Source organism: Staurois parvus, unplaced genomic scaffold (assembly GCF_062004578.1).
Source record: "Staurois parvus isolate SC_StPar_1 unplaced genomic scaffold, SC_StPar_1.0 ptg000146l, whole genome shotgun sequence".
Classification (NCBI taxonomy): Eukaryota; Metazoa; Chordata; class Amphibia; order Anura; family Ranidae; genus Staurois; species Staurois parvus.
Genome location: NW_028317942.1, coordinates 34,457 through 47,915, shown reverse-complemented (window position 1 = coordinate 47,915; position 13,459 = coordinate 34,457). Strand labels below are relative to the sequence as shown.

At 37.5% G+C, this 13,459-nt stretch overlaps 1 protein-coding gene across 1 annotated transcript in view; it reads right to left on the bottom strand.

Annotated features, from left to right (window-relative positions):
• LOC149464866 (CUB and sushi domain-containing protein 1-like) overlaps positions 1 to 13,459 on the bottom strand; it is a 1,089,704-nt gene that overhangs the window by 1,045,220 nt on the left and 31,025 nt on the right. Inside the window, exons 3-5 of the mRNA XM_089673951.1 lie at positions 10,147 to 10,280; positions 8,170 to 8,189; positions 7,820 to 7,932 (exon numbers count right to left, since the gene is read on the bottom strand). Of these exons, the coding sequence (XP_089530077.1) occupies positions 7,820 to 7,932; positions 8,170 to 8,189; positions 10,147 to 10,280 (267 nt within the window). The remainder of the gene's footprint in view (positions 1 to 7,819; positions 7,933 to 8,169; positions 8,190 to 10,146; positions 10,281 to 13,459) is intronic.

The following is a 13,459-nucleotide window of genomic DNA, read 5'->3' as shown; positions in this document are numbered from 1 at the left end:
CAGACACCATATTAGTGGAGGTGCACTAAACAGCTCTTGTTTTTATGCCCCACCCCTAATGATAATCTCAATGCAATTCATTAATAAGCAAAAGTGGCCAGAGTATGTTTATAATGCTGTTAAAGTCTTGATGGCACCTGTGAAGCTAGAAGAACAGAGTGCACTAGGCATTCACACATGTCCTGAGGTGTTTTGCTGCTTCTATTCAAAAATTATATGGTAAAGGTACCTTTTTCAAAGATCGCTTTACCACATTAAAGCTGAAGTTTACCTAAAACTTTTTTTAAACCCTACAGCTTTTATGACATAACTTACCTGTAATGAAGTATGGTCCACGTCATGCATGAAGCTGAATCATATAGAAATCTTCACTTTAGGAATGCTCTTCCTACCCCTGAACTTCCAATGTGCAAAGGATTAAAAGCTTCAGGCTCTGATATGAATTTCATAGAAAAAATCTCCCTCATTCATAAATTGTGTTACAGACAGTCAAAACAGAAAGAACTTTTCTCAACTGACAAGAAGTAAGGAGAAAGCAGGTCCCCTTCTGAACATTTTTCTACTGAATTCAGCCACAGCAAGTGAAGGGACAGATCTGATCACAGAATGCACAGAAAAATTTGGACTTGTCTGTTGAAACTGAAACTTGTCTGTTGATACCAGGGGCGGACTGACAACTCATGGGGCCCGCGGGCAATAGGGGATCATGGGGCCCCTTTGTCCTTGCCCAAACTCAATAAAGCCTATGAAAAAGGTACCAGGGGCATCTCATGGGGCCCCCTACTGACCCTGGGCCCTCGGGCAGTGCCCGAGTTTCCAAATAGTCCACCCTGGTTGATACTTGAAACTGCATGAATGTGTATGCAGCATGCAGTCTCCAAGTAAACATAATTGACTTTTTGACAAAACATTACACACAACATGTAGGGTTTGCTCATTTTCTTCTTGGTTTTGTCATAATTTCTTTTTCTTCCTTAGTATATCAAAATAGTCCAGGATTACTTAGTCTTGATTATATAATTAAAAAATGTACAAAACGCACCTCCTCAATACCAATATCAAATGCATAGTATTCAGGGTCTTATAGATAGGCACATCTATATTTGAATGTTTGAGCTTAAATTAAAAAAAAAAAAAAAAAAAAAAAAAAAAAAGAACAATAAACAATGCATGCTAATGCTCATCAATCAGCAAGCTTCTTTACAGTACCTGGGGCTATACTTAAGTCTAAATATCATTATGCTAAATTATGATAGATTCACTTTAAAGCTATTCAAGGATTAAAGTACAACAAAAGAAGCTGCCAAAAAAGTTCAATCAAACTTTTTTTGGGCAACTGTTGTTTCTGTTTGAAAATAAAATATTTCCAAAAGCAAAATAATGAGTTATTGGCAGCCCTTTGAGGTAAATTGTACACTGTGCATCAGCGATAAGAAAATAACCATGCAGTAAATAATTAGTCCAAAATGATTTTCTCATGTTCACATTATCATTAGTGTGGCAAATAGTGTTGTTTAGTTAGTGGCTTGATGGGGTTTTTTTTTTTGGGGGGGGGGGGCAATGGTAGAAAGCCATTCTATACAAATAATACTTTAAAAATAATACAAATACTGATACAAATACATCCCAAGCAAGTTTACACAAATCCCTCATGACACTAGTTTATATGAGCAGATATTTTATGTGATAAGCAGACAAAACTGTTGTACTAGACATAACTAAACACCTCACATCAAGTATTTAGATCTTACGGTAAATCACCACGTTTGGTGGTTTAAAAAACCACCAAAGTACCTTTTTCTGTGGTTCTTTAACTGCATATTTTTAGTTTACTAGTTTCTTATTTATAATATATTCAAGGACATACATGTATAAGGACATCATATTGGTATCAATAGTTGAAGCAGATGCACTTGAGTTTTAAACTGGGTTACTGTCTACCTGCAATTACATAATAATACTTCAATATTTATGTATATACTGTGTAGCTCTAAGTAGTGCCAACAGTGAAGGAAAGGTATGTGTGGGTTACTGTGGAATCCAGCACTAAAGTGAATGTGGTGCTTTCCCTGCATGGACAAAGCACAGGTCCACTTTAATATTGCATGCAAAAATACACATAATTAGGTCCAAAAGTATGAAGACCATGCTTAAAATCACATTTCCTATTTATAGCAATAGATTATTTTTTGAAAATTACAATTAAAGCGGTTTAGCTGACATGATAAAACAATATATTTAACCTTAGGCATTATTTTCATACATTTAACCTTAGGCATTATTTTCATACATTTAACCTTTTTCCCACAAAACTAATACATACTAGAAAGCATAGTTTGAAAATGACCAGCACCGTTGATTGGTCAATGTACACGGTGATTTTCTGACAGCAGAGTGACTCCACCATGATGAAAAAACAATCCCTGTGGTCTACAGAGTGACACAGATAAGATCACACCTTACTCAGCCATGACATTCTTTGCTGAATTAACATGCCTTCAATGACATTGTGGTTGATTAAAAAATTCTCCGGCTCCTATAACCTTGTATCTTGAAATGAGTCACACACAAAAGATTTCATGTATCCATTCTAAGGACAATAACAGAAATGTGATAGAATTGAAAATAACTGCTAAAGCAAATAAGAAGACCTAAGTGAATCATGGAAAATTCACCCCACCCTTGACTTAATGAAGCTGTGCTATTGCTCACTCTACCTGGTGAATATTTCCTTTTCCCTCTGTAGGACCACTTATTAGTTCACTATGGAGTAAATGCTCCTTGTGTGATATCACTATGTTATATGTAAGTGCTATACACTATATTCTTGCTAGGATAACACCTATTATAGAACTATACTACTTATTAGATCACAGAGCGGGGCTCAGGAGCGAGCACGCAAGAGTGACCCCAGAGCAAGCAGGCAAGAAATCCCCCCCACCCCCAACTTTGTGTCCATAAGATACACAGAGTGAAGCTCAACCCTACCCCCCAATCCTTCCTCATTGGCTGTGATGGCTCCTGCTGCAGTGTCTCTGCTTATGAGGAGAGAGCTGATGGTGTCATTCACATCACTGGACTGAGATGGGGCTCGGGTAAGTATTAGGTAAGGCTGAGGGGGAAGTTGCAAACAGGTGGGTTTTTTTACCTTCATGCATAGAATGCATGGAGGTATAAAAACTGCCTTTACAACCACTTTAATTCAGTAATTATTAAAAACATGGAGTATTAGAATAATTCAGAGCTTGGTTAATTTAAAAAAGAAGTAGCAATTTTCCACTTTGCAAATCAAGATGAAGTTGTGTTCAGTTTTGTTAATACTCTTCCACATAACTGGTTATTCAAAATGAACACAGCTTCACCTTATTTACCAAAGTAAATAAACGCTTTTTTTGCAATATAAATCAGAAATATGCCACATAAAAGGGTTTTGTTTACCTGTAAAACCCCTTTCCTGATGTACAGTAAAGGACACAGACATATAGAAAGCTGGGTTATATACTCCCACCTTTAGGTGATTGGACATTGGCAACATTGGCAAAGAGAACTGTCAAGAACCCCATATAACCCCCACCACACACACACTCCCAGAAATCCATAGTTTTTTCAGCATCCAATAGAAGATAACAGAGAGAGGGGAGGGTCCTCTGTCATCTACTGTATTTCAAGAAAGGGTAAGTCAAACAACCTTTCTTTTTTATTGTACAAAACAGAACACAGGCATAGTCACAGATGACAGACATCCAAAAACAATATAATGAGGTTCTAAGATCTAGGTTCTAAGATCCCCAGCTCAAAAAGAGGCCTGAAGAGGTCTGAAAAAAGCCTCAGCAGAAGCTGGTAGAACTTAATAACCATATGAACAAAATATCAGGTAGCATTCTTACAAAGCTGAGAAATATAAGCTTAGTCCTGAAAAGCCCAAGAGTCATCCATGGATCTGGTGGTGTGTGCCGTAACTAAAAAGAGGGGGGACCCTATTTGTCATGGAGGTTTGAACAATTACTGATACCTGTCTAATTCACCTAAAAATAATGCAATGGGAAGCTGAAAGCCCCTTGCAAAAGTCCCTCCACAGAACAAAGAGAAAATCCAACTGCTGAAAGGAAGCTGACAGGTAAACGCACTGTTTAAAACACGTCTATTCAGTGAAGGGAACCTCATTGGGGTGTTTTGGAGCAGTTCAGAATGAGGGAAGAATGATATCCTGTTCAAGGTGTAAGAATGAAACAATCTTAGAAAAGAAAAATGCCCAAGATCACAAAATGACTATATTCCTGTGCAGAATCAGGAAAGGCTCAGCTTCAAGCATCCAGCTTTGAAACTTACCTGTCAGAGGTTATATAAACTAATACATTTGGGTGGTGTAGACATTCAGGAGAATATCCCTGATGGGTTTAAAGGGAGGGCTCTGGAGTGCTGACAATACTGAAGAGCATCTGGGAGGCATGTCAAAAAAGTAGGGTGTGCAATTGGGCCTTGAGACAAAAGGTCTGGTCAGACTGGAAGAGGCCACAGGAAATCTGCCAGGTGCTGAAAACATCCACTTTCCTTTGGGTCATTTTGGTGCAATAAGGATCCCCAAAGAGCCCTCTACTTTCAAAATTCTGAATCGCAGTTGTCTGGAAGGAAATTGGGCATATAGAACCTCCTTGGAGGAGGGAGCCATGAGCACTAAAACCCTGATGAAAAAGAGAATCAAGGGGATCCTTCTGGATGGTAGGGCTTGAAACCCAAAGGACAGAAGCTTTTCTGGAGGGAGGAAGACCTGTGCCTGGGGCATGTGCAGGATCAGTCTCAGATATTCCAAATGGTATGTCATATCAATACAAGCTTCTTAAAGTTGAGGATCCAGCAAAAACTTTGCAGCATTTGCACCATCCATTATGCATCGTCAGCTAAAACCTGCAATGAATGGGCATGCAGTAGTAAATCATCCAGACAGCCCACAATGTACATGACCTGAGAGCAAAACCCATATCCAGACTCTCTAGAAGAAATATTGCCCCGTAGCCCTTTTGCTCTCTGCTTGTTGTCCACTATACTGGGGTAATAGGGCATGGGGGCACACTTCATAGCAGTTAACGAGGAGTTAAATGGCTACTAGGTAAAGAAAAGAATGCAGTAGTTTACCCTAGCCTCTTACAACTCTGGAGGAGCAGATTCTGTGACCAGCCACTATACAGTCATGACTGAAAGGGACAAGATGGCATTCTACCCATGAGCACTGGGCATGTGTGGGTCCTCTGAAGGGTGCCAGAGGTCCCTGCTGCATACACAGGGCATCAATCTAGAAGCTACACAAGTAATCTAAGTGGGTAGCTGAACACATGGGGTAGAAATTTGCTCAGGAAAAAAATACAAGTAAAGCTCCTTTATTGGGCATCTATCACATCAGGACACTTACAACAAAATGAAGGATTGCTGGGAATCGGAGGGGTTATATGGGGGTCATGACAGCTCTGTTTGCCAGTGTCAAATCACCTGAAAGTGGGAACATATAACCCAGTCATCTATGAATATGCCTTTGTCCTGTACTGTATGATAAAAAAAAAGATAGTTACAGTCATGAAAAGACAACATCTAAAACTATTATCAGACTACTACTAACTACTAATAGAATTGCTGTAGAATTTCTCTGGTGAGGCTTTATTAAGACATCTCTCTAGATAAGAGACTCTGTTAAGCCAAATATTATACACATACTGTAGATACACTTTATCAACATGGTATTTCCAGATAAAAGCAAAGGTCAGATGTACATTGAAAAGTAATTTAAAGCAGTAGCAATCTCCACTTTTTACCTTGTACGTGCAGATAAGCTAATAATAAGGCTTACCTGTAGGTACAGTAAATATCTCTTAAAATGTGCACATTTCTGTATTAGCCAGTGGCTTCACTGGTGCATGCATGCTGTGCTGTGAATTGAGGGCACGCTCAGTGTGCTATTAATGTAGTGATGTGCCGCAACTGTTGAGACTCACGCAAATACTCGTGAGTGACATAATCATGGCTCAGCCATTCAAATGACTGCAGCTTGCGAACCCAGAAGGAAGACTAGGTGAAAATTGAATCTCTTCCAGTGATGTCAGTGTACCACTGGAGGGATTTGCTTTACAGCTAAGTCCCTCATAATGTGCTAGTATGCACTGCATACTAGCACATTATGCCATTAACTTGCAGGTGACCAATTTTTTTTTTTTGTTACAGTTCAGTTACAACAACTTTAAAGCAGACCTATTATTAAAGCTCACATTTAACATGATTTAATGAGACACTTGGGCAAAATACCTCTATACTTCCATTAAAGTGTATCTAAGCCTAAAAAGTTAAACAAAATAATAACTTATCCAACACTATATCCCTTTTTTTGTTCTTTTCATTATATAGTATTCCTCTTTCTTTCTATTGTCCTCAACCTGGTGATCCTGTCAGTAGCTCAGCTTCCTGTCATAAAGTGACAACACTTTCCAGGCATCTTTCTAAGCAGAAGCATGCTGCTTCTTCTGTTCCCAGTGGGGCCTGCCTTACTTCAGCTTCATTACCATTAACCCCCATTGAAAATGCAGTTCCCATTGTAGATATTGGCTGCACGTTTTTCACTGAGACACTGTATCATCAAGACAACTGCAGGGCTGCACCAATAACAATAAAAAGCTTGCACAAAATGTGTCTATCCCTACATACATATCACTTTAATGAGTTTTCACAAAACAAGATTTGTAAAACCTATTGATAGGAATGTTTATATTAAAGCTTAACTCCAAGAAAGAAACACTAGTAGGTCTGTGTTCATTAAAAATCATTGTGTGTGTTTTTAACAGCAATTAGTGTAAGTGCCTGAATCTTGGTATCAGCCTCTTGCAGTCTCCAGTACAGCAGAGCCTAGATTGGAAGCCAGAGAAACTGTGCAAGGAGCATGTTGATATGGGGAGCAGGCAGTGTGACAGAGAGGCAATCTTATCAGTCTGTTGCTTTTCTATCTTTGTCCAATCACAGGGACAAGACTCAGTTGTTTGAATTATTTTCAGTACTCATTGGTCAGGTCTTAAGGCTGGCTTTATTCTCATATACTGTATGCATTTAAACTGTGTTCAGCTGTTTGCCTGTAGATTATCTTTAAAGTATAACTAAAGGCAGAACTTTTTTTTTTGTTTTGGACAGAGTGGAGAAAATCACACAGTTTGCGATGTCTCCAGAAAAGTAATAGAGGGGAAAGTTCTGGTGACCTGGGGGGACCCAGGAAGTCTTTAAGTTGGGGGGATTTTCTCTCACCTCCTGTTGTGGCTGTGAGACAGGAAGTGAAGGGAAATCTCTGCAATGGGACACAGATGGAAAAAAAACTACCAGGTGTTGCAATCCTCCCTCACTCTATCAAAAGTGAAGAAAAAAAGTTTTGGTTATAAAATTCTATATCAACCCCTTTGCGCCGGCGCCTCCAGGCCTTTTAAGAGTTTCAGAAGCCGGGAGGCAGGCGGGGTTTTAGGGTCATGTGACCGCCGTGATTCGCTGTCACAGCGGTCACATGATCAGAAAAGGTCCCGTACGCAAGAGAGATCGTGAAGAGTCACGGACATATGTGCTGGGAGCGCGCACGGCGCACGCTCTCAGCACATATGTATTTTCTAATGTCACGCAAATATGCGGCTGCTCAGCGTCAAGGCCCAGATGCCAAGAGGCCGCATATTTAGGGGTTAGGCTTATTTCTTTCATATATGTAACAAAAAGAAGCATGACTATCCAGTTGACTCATTTTAACAAAAAAAAAGTGCAATATGCATTATTTATCTAAAAAATATATTTAAAAAATCCAACTTACCTTCATATACAGCTCTAAATCCTTGCGCACTGACAGCAAAATCTGTTGTAAACCAGAGTGTGAGAATGGAACCTGTGCTTACTATTGAAGATGGAAGCTGAAATCCTGATAACCTGAAACAAATAGAAACACATACAGTGATTACACACTAATACTTTTCATCAGCTTTCTACAATACTTAAAAATTTAGGCATGGATGAAAATATAGAATAACTGTATCTAGAGCAATCATTGCAGTAAGGACAAAATTAGAAGGCTATTTTTTCGCATGCAGATACAGTGTTTATCTTATATTTAATATATATATATTTCATTTTTTATTTATCAGCTATGTAGTAATGTCAACATACCATAAATTAGAAAAGTAGTCCTATGAAATATACATTGAAGGTACAAGGTGTTGATCAGCAAGGCATAACTGCACATATGACATGTTAGTAATATTGCAGTGTGCATAATGTATTTACATTAGTACATAATTATAACAAAAAGGTGTTGTTTTTTTTTTAACTGGCTCACATACCGGTGACACAACCTAACCTCACATTATACATAACATTTTTGTATCAACACAGGTTTGTGGCTAGATTACATGCAAATCCCTGTATTCGCCAGTATCCTTTTCCTTCTGCAAGCTATGTGTCCCCTAGTTCTGAGAACCATTTATATACACACACACACACACACACACACATATGCTGCATGTTGAAATGTGTTTTTATTACAAAATATATGATAAATATGATAATATATGATAAATATTAATATTTAATTTCACTTTAGTGAAAATGCTGTAACTGTATTTATTTCATTCATGTAATTATATGCAAGCAAAAATTCTGTATTTTTCCTTTGTACATGATCATTCAAAGTAACCAAAATTTCACCTTATTCACTAAACTAAAATAATATTTTGTACCACTTAGGTATAGCAACCCTGTTATACAGAAAATATACCGTAAATCCACATCTACATATAAATCTACTTAATCTAAGAATTCCTGGTATTAGAGACCTTTATATAACAGTAATCCAATACATGTTTATCATGCATGCATATACAGTTTACTTAGATCCGAAGTGAAGGTATTAAACCTGTTCTAACATGAAATGTATTCCATTTTCTTCTGTCTCTAAATATGTTCATTCATTATAAGGGTTATCTTCCTAAATTAACTAGCTGCCTTATTGTACAATATAGAAATTTGACAACACTGGGAATTATTAGACTACTGCAAACATTGCGGGTAAAAAAAAAATTAACATTGATCAGCAATGTGTGCTGACCATGGTGCTAAAATCATGAACATACTCCACTGCATGCCTACCTAAAAAAGCATATAAAGAGAACATTAGCTGCTGTTAAAGTGTTGTTTCATCATGTAAAACAAGATGGTAGCACAAAGCCTTTTATAAAACATGAATGATGAATGTCCAAAATGGCATTTTTTAATGTAATTACAAAAAGAAATATTTCCCACTGATTAAAGAAATGTCATTATGTATACTTCTCAGGCTTAGAAATATAACACACATTATAAGTTTATGGAATTTTCAATTGCCGGAGGAAAATTAGGTACAAAAAAAATGTAAATAATTGCTGGCAGTAGCACACTCAGCTGGCTAACTAGAACTGTAAAAAATCATTAAGAATTTTGTTAGCTTTCCCTCTAGTGCAGCAAAATCAATGCACTGAGTCACTTAATATTACCTATTATGCACTAATGTACAAGGAAGCAATTAATAATTAGAACATTGGGTAATAATGCTCTAACAGGGAGATGAATAATGATGTTCATATTTTATAGTTATCTTGTTATTTGTTGAACACAAATTGCACATAGTTTTATTTTCTTTCACCATTTTTACTTTACTTTTATTGAAATATTTTACAAAGTTGTGCCTAGTCTGCTACTGAACTCCTACTTCATGGTTTCAAATTTGCCATCCATGCTATTTTGTTTTTAAAATAAAAAACAGAAAACATGTTCCCTATTTCCTCTGAAGATTACAAATATGTTGTCTTCAAAACACAGGTTCTTATCCTTAGAGACATATTCAGCTAGTCAGCAGAAGTTATTATTATTATTTCTTATAATGCCTTTATTTGAAATCTAGTGTATATGTTTTCCAGCCCTTTTACTTTGGCACTTACCTGACTATTACATTATATAATTTAAAATAATGTCATGGTCTAAGCCAAGGTTTCTTCTTGTGTAAACAATTAAAGTGGTTCTGAAGGCTGAAGGTATTTTCACCTGCATTCTATGCATGAAGGTTAAAAACCATCAGTGTGCAGCTCCCTCCTCAGCTCCCCTAATACTTACCTGAGCCTGATCTTGATCCACTAGAACAGTGGCTCTCCTGGGTCCCTTCCTCCTCAATGGCTGAGATGCAGCACCAGGAGCCACTGCCAGTCGCAGCCATTGATGAAGGAGTTGGGGCTGGAATGAGCCACACTCTGTGTTTTATAGAAGCACAGAACTGGGTTAGGTGTGAGCACGCATCAGGGTGGGGGACCCAGAACACTGGCTGGGAACCTGAGAAGAGGACTGGGGCTGACCTGTGCAAAACCATTGAGTATGTACAGTATGTATGACTTTTTTTTGTTTTTAATTTCCTTTACAAACACTTTAACCTATAAACCTTTATATGAAACGCTACCAGGCATAATAGTTTCATAAAGCTTGAATCGTCTCAGCTCAAGTGTTGTTCAAAGAAGGGGAACATTCTGTCATTTTGACAGGCAAAGTGTCAAAGAGCCTGGTGAGAACCTGTCAGAAATGGGTCAAATCTTGTTTCAAAAGATTAAGTTTGACCATCTCTAGAAGCAATAACTATTGTTTTCTTAATTGGTTTCTCAAAACTGCAGCAGTTCTGTGACTTAGCTAATATATCTCTTTACTTTCAGTTTTACATATCATTAAAAATAATATAGTACTAAACTACATTGATATATTATTATTGTGTATTTTTATATAGAATGTACAAAATAATAAAATAATTGTTGGTACCTAAGTTCTGCAGTTCATTCACTTAACACTGAAATCTTTAACTATACAGACATTATCAAACATAAAGAGTTATAACAAAGATTATAAATTTAGCCCAGTGGAAACAATTGACTTTTCAAATTGCCTGTAATGGCATTGAAAAGAAAATCTACCACCCTTTTAATTAAATATTGGAAACACATGGCAAAATAGATCATTTCTTTTGACCTAGTGAGTCATTTTGGAATGTAGCTTTCATATGGATAGGATTGCTCATCTCTGCCTTAGTAATGTAGGTTAGTATTGAAAGCATTGTTAATTTAATAATGTAATACAAGATAGACATATTTATTAGTTAAAAAGCCAAAGCTTAGTCTTTGAATATTAGAAGTGTTATATTAAAAGTTCATGGGACTACTTTTGTGTGTCTGTACACTTTTACAAAAAAGTTAGAAAAGTTTTGAGTGTGATGTGTCAGGCACTTGGACTCTTATCTTAACCACTAAAATGTAGTAGTGGTCAATCACATACAGCAGTAACATACCATGATCATTTGAGATAAAAGACTAATTGAAATCACAGAAATACTGTAGATATTAAGTCAGGCAGACATTGTGCTCAGACCCTCTATTTTCATACCTCAGTCTTCATTTTGCTGCATAGTTTCTCTAAATAGGACTAAATAAGAGGCACCAGAATTTGACCACATTACCCAGTGCATATCATATTCTGACAGCCTCTAGGACTAGTGAGTGTGAGAACACTTGTGATTATGGGTTTGAGCTTAATTCAACTATGCCTTTATACAGAACTGGATTGAGGCGCAGAAAATATAATTTCTGCCAAGAGATTTGAGTATTTAAACACTTGCCCTCCAGAGGATTTACCCCCCTTCCTGACCAGGACATTTTTTGCATTATGGCACTGCGTTACTTTAACTGACAATTTTGCTGTCATGCAACTCTGCACCCTAATGAAATTTACGTCCTTTTTTTTCCCATGAATAGAGCTTTCTTTTGGTGGTATTTGTTATTTTCTTGTGCCATAAAAAAAAAAACCTGATCATTTTGAGAAAAACAATATTTTTCACTTTTTGCTACTAAACATGTCCAGTAAAAAAATTTAAAAAAATCAAATGTCCTCATAAATTAATTGGTTTACGTGAAAGTTATAGCGTTTGCAAATGGCAGTATATATACTGGGTTTTTTTTTTTTAATTTTTACTAGTAATGGCAGCAATCAGCAACTTATAGCAGGACTGCAGGTCTGCGGCAGGCTGACTTGGTTTCACTGACATCCCCAGTTAAACCAATACAGTGATCAGTGCTAATAAAAAGCACTGACATTGTACTAATGGCACTGGGCATGCAGGGGTTAACATTTGGGGCAAAGGGTTAACTGTGTGCTGTTTTACACAATGTTCTGTGTTTGTGCTTCACTGTAGGCGCACTGCTTTGCATGGCTGTGCTGTGCACAGCCATGCAAAGTAGTGTGTCACAGCTGACAAGGAGATGAGCTGTTTTGTTTACTAACAGTTCTCCCCCCCAATCCTTGGCAATCACCAGGTGTCGGCGAGTAATCACCAGCCAGGACCCGGTGATTGACAGCCGTGGTTGTGAAAGACGGTGTGTGTAGGGTGCGCGCGCCTCTAGCATGCCCCCTACCCAGAAATGCTAAATCACGTATATATACACATGGTTTTGTGCACAGCTGCTGCCCTGTAGCAGTATTTCTGCTATGGGGTGGAGCTGAACCAGTTAAGAAAAGTTAAAAAAAAAAAAGCTAGTGTCTGTCTTAAGTTTTAGAAGTGTTTTATTAAAGGATTATGGGACTACCTTAGTGTTTGTACAAATTTATCAAATATCCAACAATTTGTATGAGAATTGTTTGTTTGATTTACATAACATTTAGGAACAGAAAAAATAAAAATGAAAAACACAGGAATGCAAAAATGAGCATCATGGCTGAAGAAATGTCAAGATAAAAGGATCTCTGTTCTGAGCCCAGAAAGTCTCATACAGCATGCAATGGTGATAGAAATCCATCCTTGTATCTTCCACTTACACATGGCCAGCAGAAGGACACTATGATGTTTTGTAGTTTGTAAAACGTTGCAGCTGTAGAGATCAAACAGTAAAAAGGCAAACAGCATTAGTGTTTTTCAGGGGTCCATCCCATCCTAAGAGTGTTCCATCCCTTTAATACACTGTGCAAGATTCATCTAAGATGCAGAGATGCCTGTTGATTTTTTTTTATTGTTCACACTGGAGCCCTTCTTTGAGACTGTTTTTTCAAGGGCATGGGCCAAGATGAGGTGTAATTATTGTCCAGACTTCTGAATTTGACAGGCTAGTGCTGTACGTCTCTGTACTTTAACCACATGTCTACCAGAGCAGGTTTTTTATTTGTTGTACGCATGTTAAAATCTGCATTCTATGCTATACATTTTTAGTTAAATAAAACAATATATATTTTTTTTTTACGCTATTTCCATCACAAGGGACTAACAAGTGATAGCCGGGGCAGGTGGCAGGTCCTCTTTATGGAGACATTGGGGGGTCTATTAAACCCCAAATGTCTTCTCTGCTTTTCAGTTTAGTTATTCTAGTACAGATCCTGCTGGAATAGCTACACTAGCTATGGAATG